General features: G+C 35.0%; 1 protein-coding gene across 7 annotated transcripts in view; it reads left to right on the top strand.

Annotated features, from left to right (window-relative positions):
* The window catches only part of LOC141447628 (uncharacterized), a 145413-nt gene that overhangs the window by 114244 nt on the left and 15569 nt on the right, over positions 1-15600 (top strand). For 4 of the 7 annotated variants that reach the window (XM_074115371.1, XM_074115374.1, XM_074115373.1 and 1 more), the window contains 3 exons: positions 9707-9852; positions 10466-10569; positions 12847-13065. In XM_074115371.1, the coding sequence (XP_073971472.1) occupies positions 9707-9852; positions 10466-10569; positions 12847-13065 (469 nt within the window). The remainder of the gene's footprint in view (positions 1-9706; positions 9853-10465; positions 10570-12846; positions 13066-15600) is intronic. The other 3 variants (XM_074115377.1, XM_074115375.1, XM_074115376.1) reach the window with 1 other exon arrangement.

The raw sequence follows: 15600 nt of genomic DNA, 5'->3' as shown, positions 1-15600 counted from the left end.
CAGGTAGAGCTGTTGTTTAGAATGGTTACCTGGAGTTACCTGGTAATTAGTTTTGTAGAGATGTTAATTTAGAGGCTCTGCTTTGACTGTATGTAAATTCCTGCAAGACTTCAAAGCGAACTTACAAAATGAAGTTAGATGTTAGATTCTTGTTAGAGATTTCGGCGGGAATATTACAGAATTTCCAGATACTCTCGGAGATGGCGATCCAGTCAGCAGATTTTAAGGACCCGCGAGGATTTTCAATTTTTTAAAATTAGACTTTTAGGAAATTCGAAGAGAATTTAACAGCTGATTGATTTATTATCAAGTCGTCGATCTCCATGAGTGTAATGAGAATACCAAGTTTCAAAATCTCTAAAAAGTGAAACATCCCTGTGTAAGAGCTACTTCCGGCACACACCGGTACCGAAACACAATTTGGAATTCAAAAACGAAAAATCGTCGTTATCTCAAAACTTCTGTCTTCTGTTTAGGTTTTCCGATAAAGGATTTGAAAGAATCTTTGATTTTATCCATCCTGGCACGCATGTTTATTGTATTCCTGACCTGCATCAAACTTTCAGAAGTAGATTAATCAGTATGGTGGAGATTTCGAGATCATTTGCGGTATCGTCACTCACTACACTTGGTGAATCTGAACCTGTATGATATAACAATGGCAAGCGGAGCCCTTCCCAAGACCCCCCAAATATCAGTTTCATTCCAAGCCTTTGAAAAGTTAATGCAGCTAAAAAAAGGGAAAGCTAAAATGAAGGAAATGAGTTATAAACAGATATAGGATTCACTTGAAGCGTTTGTAATTGACAGTTTCCTTCTTTTATCTGGGGACGCTGAAGTGCTCCTGCGGGCTCTCCTACACTTCATTTCACAGTTTTCTAAAAGATTTCCTGGCAAGCTTTAAGAATTAGATTTAACTTTTCTGAAAGGAATAGAAAATTTAATTTTCTACCATTATCAGCGCAAGCTTGAGAGAGCAGCACTGTTCCAGCTTACTGGAAAATTACCCCTCCTTAGAGGCGATCCTTTATTTTCAAGCAGAAGTACTTTAATCTCCATTTCTTGATTGGTTGGTAGTTTGCTTTGAAACAAAAGCTTGTTAACAGCGAATTAGATTAATTTTTTTATTATTACCAGTTTTATGTGGCGGCTCGTGCCAGGCGGTACGAGTTTGTTAAACTTCCCCATTTCCTAATTAAATGCGAGCTTTTGTAGCATTTGAAATTTGTGTTAAATAAAATTATAGTTTAAATTAAGGTTACCATTATTGATGAGGTTAAAAGTTATCAATAGGAAAACCTGACTTCAAATTGTGCCTGTGTATCTTGATGTAAAATCTTACAATATACTAATTGTGAACATGGCACATTAAGACCTGCCTCCGTTCGCAGATTTCTCAGATACTCACCAAAAATCAATTGTTTTTAGTGAAAAAGTATGTATAATACTAGCCCGGTCTTATTTATGTCGCCAACCCCAATTCATGAAATAAAGTATTGTTTTTTTTATTAAAAATTTGAAGGTTACAGCAATGCCTCTAAATTTATCCATCAGCTAGAGTATATTATGCAGTGATATCTTACAAAAACAGAAAATAATGTGAGGGCTAATTAAGCGAGAGAATTGTAAAGAGGTAAGATGAACTCGTCAGTAGTATACTCTGCATATTCTTATATAAGTGGAGAAAATTGTGGAGAAAAAACAGCAGTACTTTTATTCTGTTAATAATCTTAAGATTTCTTTTGGTTTTATTTTAGTGCTATAATTAGTAAATGCAATTAATGTTACTCAACTCAGCAGACGAACAACTAGTCCATGCAATGTTTTTTTTTTGTAATTTATGAAATTTTTGTTTAAAAAATCATTAGTTGTATATTTTAATAAACGCATTTATCATTTCTAATACCATTATCTCCTTAACGACGTACAGCAATAATAATAATAATTAAGTGTTTTATTTTGAATTAATATGTACATAATCTTATAAACAGTAAACCATATTTACACAAAAGCATGGACAGCAGTCCATCTGCTTGACCAAATTCTATTTAAAAATTTACAATATAAAATAGCAGCCAGAACTTATCGCATAATTTCCATTACATTCTAATATATACTAAGTATTATATTCCTGTACGAGAAAGCTTCTGTACTTCCATGCTCTAATATGATAATTATATAGCTTATCCCAGTCGCGTCCATTTAAATATTCAAAACACTCTGATTCAGTTAACACTTTCTTTCCTAACCATCTTACTCTGAATTCAGATAGTACAGGACAGACACTTACATAATGAAAGGTATCGTCAATCGCAGACTGGTTACACATGGAACACAAATGTACAGTTTCATCTCTGGCAACATTGAAATTCAGATTCAGCAATTGACCTCTTAATTTGAAAATAACTTTAATAACATTTATTTTATATTTATCCGAAAAATAATTGTTCTGCTCTAAGTCAATATTTAGTTTTTTATACAATGCGAGAAAAGTAGAGTTTTGGGCCTTCGAAATTAAATCATTTCTAAATTTAGTTTTAATATTTTCAAATAAACCATCAAAACTTTGTTTGTTTCCACTAATCAAGTAGTCACTGTTTTCCCAATCATATTTCTGGCAAGTAATTTTAAACTCTTTATGCCAAAAACAGTTTCTCATAATAATTTTCTCAGCCAGGATCTTTGGCAATCAGTTATTGGGGAGTAACAGGACTTTTTGAATATAACTGAGCAACTGTAACGTGTATAAGAAGAGGGGTAGGCTCCTGTTTCTAAATAGACTATATAGTTTGGCGTACCTAGGGGCAGCGCTAACATCTTTATGAAATAAGTATACAACTTTTCAGCCTTCTCAAAACGCATGAAACCCCAAACCTGTGCAGCGTAACAAAGCACGGATCTACAGACGCTATTAAACACTTCCAACTTAGAAGACAACGGAATGATATTATTTTTAAAAAACTTATCGTACGAGGAGTGTATACCAAATTTTGCTGTACTAAGTCTATCATCCAAATGCTTTACGAAAGACAGTCCCGGAGTTAAAATGACCCCTAAGTATTTATACCTGCTAACCACATCAATTCTATTGCCATCGTAAAACCAGCATTCATTTCGTGCCTTCCTGCCACCTTTTTTTAAAAACTACAATTTGTGATTTTTTCAAATTTATTATTAAATTCCATAGTTTGCAATAATTGGCTAATCTGTTTATCATATGTTGCAAAATGGATGGGTGATCGGCAATTATCACAATGTCGTCAGCATACATCAAGCATCTGACATTCATTCCCGCTACCCTGATACCCCCTTCTAAGGCATCTTGCATATCATTGATAAAAATACAGAATAACAAAGGTGGCAAGAGACATCCCTGTTTAAGCCCCATCTCATTTTGAAAGCTACTTGTTGTACCTCGCGGTGTCCATACACAGGATTCTGTTTTGTTATATAATGCCTTAACAACCTCAATAAATTTTGTAGATATCCCAAGGTTATGCAATTTATAATAGAGAGCATTCCTGTCTAGCGAGTCAAAGGCCGACTTCAAATCGATAAAGAAACAAAATAATTTACGCCCTTTCATTGATGTTTTAATTTTAATAATATTAGCTAAATTGAAAATATTATCAACAGTGGAATAGCCCTCTCTGAAGCCAGCCTGAAATTCGTTTAGTACACTATTGTTACTTACCCACCAACTCAATCTTGACAACAAAAGACCTGTAAACAGTTTAGCAATAGAATCAGAGAAGGCTATTCCCCTGTAATTACCAACATCTCTCTTATCTCCCTTTTTAAATAGGGGAAAAATTATAGATCTGGCAAAACTGGCCGGAATTTCCACATACTCATAGATATAGTTAAAAACATTTAATAAATTATCCAAGAAATTACTAGGGCAATTTTTAAAAAACTCATAAGGAACACGATCTGGCCCTGGAGCTTTACCATTTTTTGCTTTTTGTAATACGCATATTAACTCACTAAATGTAAACGTTTTATCAATTAATGGGACTGATATTAAGGGCGGCGCATAACTAATTTTTTCTGCTCCAAGTGGCGGATTCAATAACTCTTTAAAATGCCTAACCCATTCCTCACTTTCAATCTCTGCTGTACCCAAAAAATCAACTTTTTTCAGTTGCCTAACTAAACTCCAAAAACTTTTTGAATCCCTTATATCGCAAAATTTTTTATTTATCTCTTCATAATATTCTCTTTTTTTGTTTTTACAAAGTTGTTTATATTGTGTATTAGTTATAACATGCATACGTCTGATAAGGTCAATATTCGTGGTTCTAAACAAATTTAATAAAGCAAAAGATTTAACTCTTAGTTTTGTACATTGCACATCATGCCATTTTTGACGGACCTTTGTAATACTTGACAAACAACGAATATTGTTCCCACAACTACCTAGACTGGACGAATCTTTTATTACTTGTACAAACATATCGATTACAGCTTGACTTTCTACAGGAATACTTTTAATGTTATCAACAGCAATTTCTAATTTAAAAACGTACAGTATTTTGCCTTAAACAGATTGCCACTTATTCTGTAAATAAATATACATATATAAAACGAACAGAACTGAATATTACAACTAAAGTTACGCTAATTGGCTAAAATAAAGACAAAACTCTTTTAACAAACAAGGAATTGTTTCCTAGCTTGGCCAGATTGCACTAATTTTGTCAATGTTAGTAAGTAAAAACAGGACTAGAACATCTCATGTCGCTCCAGTGGCCAAAATAAAAGTTAAAACCATTTGAAAAACACTGGATTGTCTTATAGTTGGACCTGATTGCCACTGGATTGTCGTTCAACGAATGTAATTTGTACGAACAGGGCTAATAGAACATTTATGGTCTCTGTATTTGGCTGCAGTAAGTACAAAACAACCACAGATGGTCACTTATTCAGTCAATGAAAGTAAGTATTACGGACGGAGCTAAATAATGCATTTAAAATCGCTCTAAATGGTTAAAAAAAATATATAAACAATTGGAAAAACAGAAATTGTCTAGTTTTACCAAATTGCCCTCTATTTCTGTCAATTGGAGCTAGTGCTAAAAACTGTGCTAAATAGTACATTTGTAGTCATTCTGCGAGTATGTTCCCACAATCATGTGTCTCGTGTACTTTTAATTCAGACTTAAGATGAGCCTGTAATAAGTTCGTAACTTTTCTGATGTAAAAATAAGTTTATTAAAGCACTAATCAAACTGCTATGTTTGGATTTTTGTGACCTACCACATATGTATCAGTGGTCTGAACACTGACATCATAAAAATTAATTGTTTATTACGCTGTTTGAAATTTAAGGTGTTTAGCTTATTTGAGGGGAAGTATCTATCCTCTCCGCGGCCAAACTTCCTTTCTTCATCTGTTGATATTGTTGGTGTCTCGGTGAGCATCTAGTCTGGATGATAAGGTTTCCAAGGAGGTATCTGTCGTGTTTGACCTTAACTAAAATGAAATCGAGTCTAACCTGTTGACGAAGGCGTAGACACTGTCCTACATACATACAACCTTTTGTAGCTTTCATGCGGGAGTGACTTTCATGTAAAATCAGAGGATCTGCAGATCGGTCAGTTACTGGCCGCCGGTTTAGATTTTTGATCCGGAGCAGAACGGATGCTCAGCTATAAAACCTATAATCTGATCTTATGCCTACTTATAGGCACTGTAGGTCTCGCCTCTGCCTAGTTCCTTGAAGGCAAAAGTAAAATTTTGCCTGATTATAGGAGCTTGAAGAAAATTTTAAAGTTAGAACTTGAAGAACTGAATTAAGTGGTGGTTTGCTCCCGATGATAAAGTAATACAATATTAATTAACTTTGCCGAGCTCAGCTGATATCTTACAAACTGTAATGCATATTACAAGTTTATAAATATGGATTTTTTTATTAAGTTATATGTTCATATTAAGTTGATAGAATTGAGTGTACAGTCCGTTTTATTAGAGTCAGTGGCTGCAATAACATTCTAATTGGAGTAAGGGTGAGCTCTTGGGGAGCCGCGGATTTGATTAAAAATTGATGAAAGAGTTATCTTATACGAGTGAGCTGGCATTAGAGGGTTTAAGATGTTGGCTGCACTGTGCCGTGGTGAGAGGGTGGGAACAAGAGTGTTCGACTATTTCCGGCCGTTATATTTTATAGTTACCGAGGCAGTGCGTATGTACACACACTGGAGGTTGTGGTAATTTCTAGAACTCACTGTTTTTGCCCATTTAACCACTTGCAACCCCGCATTTTGTAATGTTTGCGCACCTAGCTGGAGCCCGATCCCCCCTCCACACCAACTTAGCCAATTGATCTTAACTTCATCACTTCGAACTGCCTTAGTTTATCATTGCCAATGATTCTTCGCTACGCAGTGTTTTATCTTTTTTACTTTTTGAAGTTAGTTTTTCCGATTTCTCCTTCTACTAGTAAGAGACATAGTAAATTTCACAGAAAATCTGTGTAACCATTTTCGAGAAAATATAAAATAAATAAATGAAAAATTCGTTTAGTAGTTAAGTTAGAATCTAGAGAGTTAATAAAAGAATCTGTGGCTGACCTCACCAGTTGTTTCAAACTCCAGAAAAAATGATTTATTTCCTGTGAAAACTTATTTGGGTCGCAATACCACCTCCTGCCATCTTCAGGAGTAATGGAAAGTAACATTCTTTACTCCTACCCCCAGATAGTCGACGAAATTTGAGCATTCAGTTTAGGCTCTTTATAAAATAAGTTACCGTAAATAAATTATAAAAGATATGTAAAAATAAATAAATAAGAACTTTTAAAATCTTGTGTAGATCATATGTAATGACAAGCAAAATTAATGACCTTCAAAGGTCTTTTAATTTTAAAAATGTACTAAGCATTTCAGAGCTATTAGTGCAATTTGCACGATATATGCAAATGAGCAGTACATACTGTACTGTTTGTGACATTAGAAATGCAGTATGAATAGAAATCGAGAAATAGCAGTGCGTGTTCTTCTGATGGGTGGTGGGGATTCTAGTGCAAGATGGTGGGGGTGATAGAGTAAGATGGTGGGGACAGCCGACGATAACGTGGAAAATGGTAAAGTTTCTGGGAAATTAATTGTCGTTCACAACCTACAATTCTGGGTTGAAATTGTATCGACCTCCATAGGCGTGCTTCACTGAGCCAAGCTTCGTGTTACAAACATATTTACATGTTCTCCCACCACACAACTCACGGCCATTTTGATTCTGTCCACACAATGAGATAAACACCAACGGTCTCTACAGACAACCCGGCTGATGAGATTTTAATTATTCAGTAATTTCCCTTAAAAATTGAGTTATTTTTTCACAAAAAGTCCAAGTTTTAAGAAAACATTATTGTCTGTAGTTCTATGACCGGTAAATATACCACATTAAGTCAAAGCTTTACAAAACGATAGGCAATTTTGAATTTGAAAAACCATTTCTTCTTGAAATTTAATTGGAATAATGGGTTTATTCTTTTTTTGGGGGGGCGGGAATTATTCTAATTTGAATTATTTTAGTTTGAAGGGGCCGCGATTAACTTGACAGCGGTTATCACAGAAATAAGAAATGAAGTTGCTGTTGATATAAAGGCTCGTACAGAAATGAGAAAGCCACTCTGGAAATAGTTGCGCCTATCGTTTTGAACAGTTACCCAGGTAATTAGACGATGTTCATGCAGGTAGCAAATCCAGCGCCTGAGACGCTGGGTAACCATTGAGAAGGTTATGTCAGGAGAAGCTCATGGATTGTTATTAGCTGTGATGTAGAGCGAATGGAGGAGAAAAATAATTCCGGCCATTTTCCTGGTGACAGGAAGAGGAGTGGTATGTCTCATTGCGACAGCTGGAGCTTAAGGGATTGGAAGTGACGAGATGGATGGATGATGAGGAGGAGACCAGTTGAGGACGGCCTTTTACGGTAGTACGTCCCGCAAAAGATAAGGGAAGGGCTCTCGAGCAATGTCGAGGTAGGACAGTGTGCTCCTGTAAGTTAGTTACATGACGCAGAGAGCAACTTCTAATCTGCAGGAGGGGCTTGTGAATATTGAAATAATATTCCAGAAGTTGAATCCATCAAGTTGAATAGGGGCGGTGCTTTGTATACTGGTTATGACGAATGTTTGAATCAGTTACTATCTTGGACTTGATCTAGGCTCCAACTGTTGCTTAACCGGTCTTTGCTTCCACAACTACGAAGTTCCCAGATTAAGCTGCAGTCAGTTGTGATTGTGAACCAAAGTTTCAATTTTCATAGCATCTAAGTAGCGGCAATACATATCAACAGAGGGCAGACAAATAGAATCTAAAATTATAGAGCTAGCCGAGTTCTTCTAAATAGCCATGTAATGTACTCCTAGCTAGAAACATTTTTGCGCTGGCTTGTGGCAGTAACATTAGTGGACAACATTTCTATTATAAGAGACGTGAAAGAGAAAACTATTTGAAATCGATGGAAAACCTAATGCACAAACATAATTATGACCCACAATTTTCTTTCTATTTACTCCCTCCCCTCAGTGTCCAAGTACAATAATAAATTGGCTAGCTAGCCTAGATGTAATAGATCGTAGTAAAAATAATGAAGTTTACTTTTACCTTAATAACTAGATATTGTTAAATAATACCAGAGTAGACGCACGTATGATAAAGATGGCAGTACTGACGTCATAACATTAGTAGTTACGTTTTTAGGTAATAATATCGTGCGTATGTGTGTATTGTGTGTAACTGTACTTGTCCACATACAAAGACCCATGTTATAGATAATGTCTTCTCTGGTGACATAATTATGCAGGTTCTAGTGTTTGTACTATCAAGGAAATATGTCTCTCGGTGGAGCGGAGGGCGGCAGTTGAAGTTAAGGAACCACTTTCCCGCCCCTGCCTCACAAAACCCCGAGAACACGGACGAATATCGATTTTTTCCATCCATTTAGCTGTCACGAAAAACCTTTTGCTGTAATATGGCTTTGTTTCCCCGCCCCAATGTAAAAATTACAATAATGACGTATGCAATCAAGTTGTCAGCCAACCTCCATCCAAAGTATTATAACCTTACCTTTTTACTGTAATAACCTGCAAGTTTTTCCCTTTTACTTACTCTCTTTAAGGGGAAGCAGTGGAAACTTCAAATATTTGGATTTCATTGTTCCCAACGAAAGATCCAGATTCTATGTTCGTTCTGGCAATGCTTTCCCTGTCTGAGTGTATGAAATTATAAATATATACTCGGATAGTGAAAACTTGCTGTCTATGCAATTTTCTTTTGCTATCAATGGCAAACTTGATTTTTTTTTTTTACGGGTTTTTGTAGCAGAGGAAAATTCATTTATGAAGGATAAACAGGAGTATTTGAGCTGTCAAAGAACTGTTCGTTTGGGAAATTCATCGAAAATCGGTATGTTTGTAAGCCAGACTATTAGTTAAAGGGATTATCTGCTACTACATTGGCAACAGAGCGACTGAATTTAACCTTGGTCTTACTTCTTTTGAAGTCCATCTACTTGAAGGTCGGCCCAAAACTGCTATATCAGATGAAAACGCCAAAACGAATTTTTAGCGATACGAGCACTTCCTGGCTAGACAATGTTCTTCGAAAAAGTAAAGCTTATTGTTGTGCTTCTTGTTCAACTAAATTTGTGTATAATGCTAACTAGTCAGTAATGTCTGTAGTGATGTTGTGTTGCTCAGTTACAGGGTGGTTCAATTTATGGCCAGGAACTCGGACTCGGTCGTTCTGTCCGGACTGAAGCCGAACACACAGTACCAAGTGACCGTGACGGCCGTCCGAGGCGGTCGCAAGTACAGGAGTAGACCCGTCATCTTCAGGACCATGGGTAAATTTATATATATATATATATTTTTTTTTCGTTCCATAGTATCTTTTACAAGTAATATACATTGCAAAATGGAGAAAATGGAGTAAAAAAAGAATTATTATTGTTTTTTGTTATAACCTCTCTGGAAATGTTTATTTACCTTCATCAACTGGTTTTAGTTTCAATGGAAATTAGTTTTTGCGCTCTTTTAGGTTTTGCGCTCAGTAGATTTCAGAGGGAATATTTCCTAATGAAGTATTCATCAATAACCATCGGAGCTTTCGTGTAGTTCATGTTTAAATTGAAATATATGAATTGTGAATTTGCCCAAAATAATGAATTCTCTTAGATGGTAGTACAGGGTTGCCAAACATTTCATTTCATGTAATATTAAAAAGGCATTGCTAATCTATAGTTTTGTATATTATTAATAAATTTGAAAGTTATTAATTTTTAATTTAAAATTATTTCTTCATTTGTCTACTGCGATTAATGATAAAATGAAAACTTATTAATTGTCACTCCCCCCTCTGAAGGTTAATATTGGAAGCCCAATCAGCGATCGGATAGAAAATTAAGTTTTATTAACTTTAATGGATAATTGGTTAATATTTCTATTTTCATTTACAAGCTGCGAAGCCCCCTCCAGAGCCACCTACGCCAATCACGGGCAGTCCACCGGATAAAATAACCAGGACACCTGTTGTACCTCCATACCCAAATATGACTGCTCACGTAAGTATTTAAAAGATAATTACAATAATTTGGATTGAGGAGAGTGATGGAGGAATTACGGATTGTTACTCTCTCAAGCTCATTTTTGGACTAGAATTGCAACCTGAACCACTGTTATTGTCTCACGAGTTTCTAGGAGGATATTCTTTCAAATATGTTTCATTCAGAACTTTTAAGACCAGGAGCGGGTAAAACCAAGAAGCATCTCTCTCTAGGAGAAGGAGATGTTCGGTTTTAGTCTAGTTTCTCCTCATATTGGATATTCCATGGCTTGACTTGGGCTGTAATTCCCAGAGAGACTATTGTCTAGATTCAATATTTACGTTGGAGTTAAAAAAAGATGAAAGAAATGACCAGCTCTCGATGGCCCGTTTTGGTTTGCTTGCTACCTACTCCTTGGTAGGTAGAAAGGTAATTTGTGTCTATTTTTTGGGCATTTGAAGGTGCAATACTAAAATTGAATTATCCTAATACTGTTAATATTCCTAATCAATTTGATGTTCCCGTGGAGAATTGTCATTGTTTCTCTAGTTTCTTTTTCATTGCATTGTTTTTCTGAACTATTTGCAATTATTATTTTAAGAAACGTCAGAGCCAATTATATTTAATTCCAACAATGCAGGAGTAAATACCCACCCAGTAAATGTCGCTCAAAAGTAAATTTAATACCCAAGTAGATAAAAGAAAGAATAAGTTAATCCCAAATACTGGAGCTGAAGAAATAAACATTAATGTTAAATATTTTTAGTTGAAAAATACCATAAATGAGATTTAGAACAAAAGAAAACTTAAAACAAATCAAGCAGACTGTTTTAAACAAAGTTAAATTCCTTTATTAATTAGGATCTTGAGGCCCAAATAGGTTTTACAAGAACCAGTAAACTAATTTATTCCATTAAAAATATAATAATAATAATCGCTTATGATTAAATAAGATGTATGTATTGTACTTACGCAGCCAACTCAATTTGAATTCTTTCAAAATAGAGCATTTCCTATGAATTGAATTACATCTTCCTTTTCTTTGCAAAAGAGAGAACAAATCAAAACATCATTACAACGTGATTATTCCGCTTCAATAGCGGCTTCCCCCTTTCCCCCTAAAATCCATTTGACTTTCTTCGTTGACTTTAATACATTCATGTAACGCTCATTTCCAAAGTTATGCCGTTATTATTTGTAAATCTAAGTGAAATCTATAATTTCGTACTGAATTTTCATTTCCGTAGCTTTTTTTTTTTTAATCATTTATTGGAATTTACCACTGCAACAGTTGTTTCCGTAGCTAAATCGGTTTATTATACCTTCCGAAATATTATTGACATGATTCCTGTTCGAATGGGTTTGTTGTTTAAATTAATTTTGATGTTACAGGGGATTGGTGCTTTTTTGAGGCAGAAACTTTCTCTTCTAAAATGTCATTCGCTAATATTTCGGATGTCTGTGGTTAGGACTAGATTAATCACCTTCCCCCTCACCACTTTCCCTTCCTAAACGGTCTACCGCATTTTCTAAAATTAGTAATTTAGATTTGACCAGATTTAGTGTTAAATTCCATAATTCCTAGTATTTATGAAACGCATTAATCATATTTTGCAAAGTTTGGATTTCAGAGGCTAAAAATAATAGGCCATCGGCAAAATATTAGTTTTGAGCCTTTTATATCAACTCCACCAGCAAAGAATAGTAATTTTATTCATTTAAAAATACTCTAAAGGAATTTCAATACTTACCTGCTTCACTGTTATTACCTTGAAAAAATGTTCGTTCAGCCCATTTTTATGCTGCACTGATGTGAAGTCTTATAAACCACTAATTAAACGGATTACTTTACTAAATACCCAAACAGGCAGAATTCGTATATTAACCTTAAGTGCTTTGCTTCTTCCTAATTAGGTACAGTTGTTAGTATAACATTATCTATATATTTTCATTTTAATCCGGCTTGAAATCCTAAAAAGAAAATATAAATTTCTTCTGACTACACTAACACTCTATTTATCCAAAGGTTTGGAACATTTCTCGATATCCTCCCTAAAAAGAATCTCATATCTAATTTAGGTTTGAGTAACGAGAAGAACAATACCGGGGTCCTCGCTTATTGTGCCGACTTCTCGAATTTCTAGTAAGAAAATCCTGTCTTTTTCGCATAACAGAGTCATTAGAGGGAACCAAACATTTGGCAATTATGTTAAAAAAAAAAAGAAAAAAGCCAAAGCTTTTATCGAACCAACCAGATGAGTACTTATTTGGATTAAATCTATAATTTGATTGCAGCCTGTGACCCAGGTGCGCGGCGTTGAAGTGGGCATCGTTTGTCTAGTGTTGTTAGTGTGGGTAGGGGCGATCGCCTTGTTTTTCAACCGCTGGGGTAAGATCAGAATGTTGTTACCCTACCAGCCCGACTACAAGGATACCCAGCTGAAAGTGCCCGGCTCGTGTCAACAAAATTCCACGTGTCAAGCGACAGGCTCTGCTGGATTCTGTTGTTCCCAGGTATTTATTTCAATTTTAGTATTTATCTTATATATTCTGTTTCTATCAAGGGTTCATATTTTTAACTTCATTTTTGTACGTTTTTATTCTGTGCAGCCCACTTTATTTTATTATTTTTTTAACAACTCGTACATAATTAAATAAAAAAAGTTTTACAATAGAAGATTGCAGTTTAGCCTTCAGAATAATGTTTTATTGATTTATTTCTATTTGATGAGTGTTTTGGCTGAAAAATTGAAATGTAAAATGCCAGCTGTTCGGTACAATGTTATGCAGCCCTCCAGTAACATTCATCGTCGAACATCTCAATACTTCAAAAATTCTGTAACATCACTTTTCATAACAGGCTGCAAAAACTTCTACACAATTGCTGATTTACTTTTCAAAAATACTGCAGATATCTGCGGACTAGCCGAGGTGGTCGAATTGATCGAAACATAGCCAGACTTTTCACAGAAGTGCCGATAACTTCTGTTAGAAAGCTAATTGCCGATAGGACTCTTAGCGCCATGGACGGATACGATTGCTAATTCCTCTCAAGTGCGTATTCTTATAATTTTCAACTTTTTGACCCCGTTAATAATTTAAGCAATTTATTTTCTTTGTCCAGCACTAAATGTCAATTTCATTTTGCTGAACCCTTCTGTCTATAACTACTGATCAGCTGATAAGAAAAGCGGGGGGATCATGTTGAAATGATAGAAATCAGCATTCGATATTCTTTACTTTTTGCAAATAACCAGTTGTAACTTACTACTCAATGGCGTGGAGTTGATTAAAACTAATACATGCCACAACTACATATTGCATTGCAGGCCTTGATTAATATCGAAATGCTGCTGTATTGTACATTTCATCTTTTCTGCTGAAACTTAGATAAAAGATAAAAATGTATCCAACTATACATTACAAGTAAAACTATTGCTAAAACTAAAAAAAAGAATATTTTAAATAAATTTTACGATAAATAAATACCATTTCTGTTTCCAAAATTAATTTTCATTTCTAAAGGAGCAGATAGGGCCCCAGCCCGAAGAGTAAGTAAACGATGACAAAACAGTTTATTTTCTTATTTTGTTGATTTATTATTCAGATTTCTCTTACCTTATTATATGCCAAATATTCCAGAATGGCTCGTTAGGTGATGCCCAAGAATAAAATGTTGATTTTGAGTTTGTTTGTCTTCTCTCTCACAAAATGCAGATTTTTTTATTTTCATTTTAAGTTTGCCTAAGTCACAGACAAGATTAAGCCCTTTGTAAAGCCTCCAAAGTAGAAGCGTTTTGTGCATCTTTGACTGTGAATGCAGCTACTTATCGTTTCAATAATATTGAAAAAATAGAATAATTGGTTTTAAAAGAAAAAAGCAAACCAATGCATCAGCTGAAGGCTTTAAAAAAACTGTTTTAGTTCAATTTTTATTTTTTATTTGGAAAATAAATCTTTGTTAGTTTTAACTTTTTAAGAGTCTAGACTGCTTTAAATTAATTTTCTTTCATTCTTATTAAAGCCAGCATGGCAAGCTTCATAATTAAACCATAAAACACTAATAATTATTTATAAATACACCTTACCTGTTAGGTTTTTATCTGTTTTGGTAAAGATCCGAATGAATTACATTGCTACTCGATCAACCAAGACTTCATAGGATTGGCTCACATTGTTTTGGGAGTCTTGGCAGACGTAGTGCAAAGGGCGGAAAGCAAAGTATTGAGTTGTAATCCACAGGACCAAATTCTTAGCCTAGAAAGTGCAGACCTAAAAGAAAGGGTTTCAGCAAGACGCAAGAATGTGGAATCGAAACCCCAGGCCTGAGACAGAAATGGAACTGTTCGAACGATTCAAATAACGAATACATTTTAATCCGTTATCTTTTAAGCGCAGTTTAATCGATTTAATGATAACAAATGTATTTTTATTCATTACTTTCATCTGTAGCTCTATGAAAGCAAACATTTGTTATTAATTTATTCGATTAAAATGTGGATAAAAATACTACGTCATCCGAACCGTTCGAATAAAGTCTTAGGTGGCCAGAGGAATGGTGAAATCAGTTCAGTTTTGAACTCATTTAAATTTAATGCAATATTTTTTTTCAACAAAGCGGACGGATAGGATGTTCCGCGCACTGAAGATACACAAGCATCGCATCCAACGATGAACGTAGGTTAGACAAGAAGAGAAAATTTCAATACGTATGCTGTGTCCGTGCAAAGATCTTGATGGTTTAGCGTTCGACTTTTCGGAAAAGAAACAGTTATACCTCCAATAGAAGGTGTTACAAACACTCTCTGATAAGCGATGGCGTAGTCCTTCAGGGTGTAAGGTAAATTAGCAGCTGCGTGAAGGAAAGGAGTTTTATTAGAGAATGAAACCGCTGAAGCTCATAGGTTCTCTGAAGAATCTGCTTAATAAATTTTTAAGCTTTATGATGAGCCAGGCATTGAGTCTGTTCTAGAGTGGCTAGAAGCTGAGCAAAGTGCTCATGTCCTCCGCTTTGTGAAGAAACCCGAAGATATACTTAGAGGATCCGCT

Source organism: Rhodnius prolixus, unplaced genomic scaffold, assembly GCF_049639745.1.
Source record: "Rhodnius prolixus isolate KJV_2025 unplaced genomic scaffold, Rpr scaffold_7, whole genome shotgun sequence".
NCBI classification, from domain to species: domain Eukaryota; kingdom Metazoa; phylum Arthropoda; class Insecta; order Hemiptera; family Reduviidae; genus Rhodnius; species Rhodnius prolixus.
The sequence above is the reverse complement of the archived record's forward strand: the minus strand, read 5'-3'. Positions and strand labels throughout refer to the sequence as shown.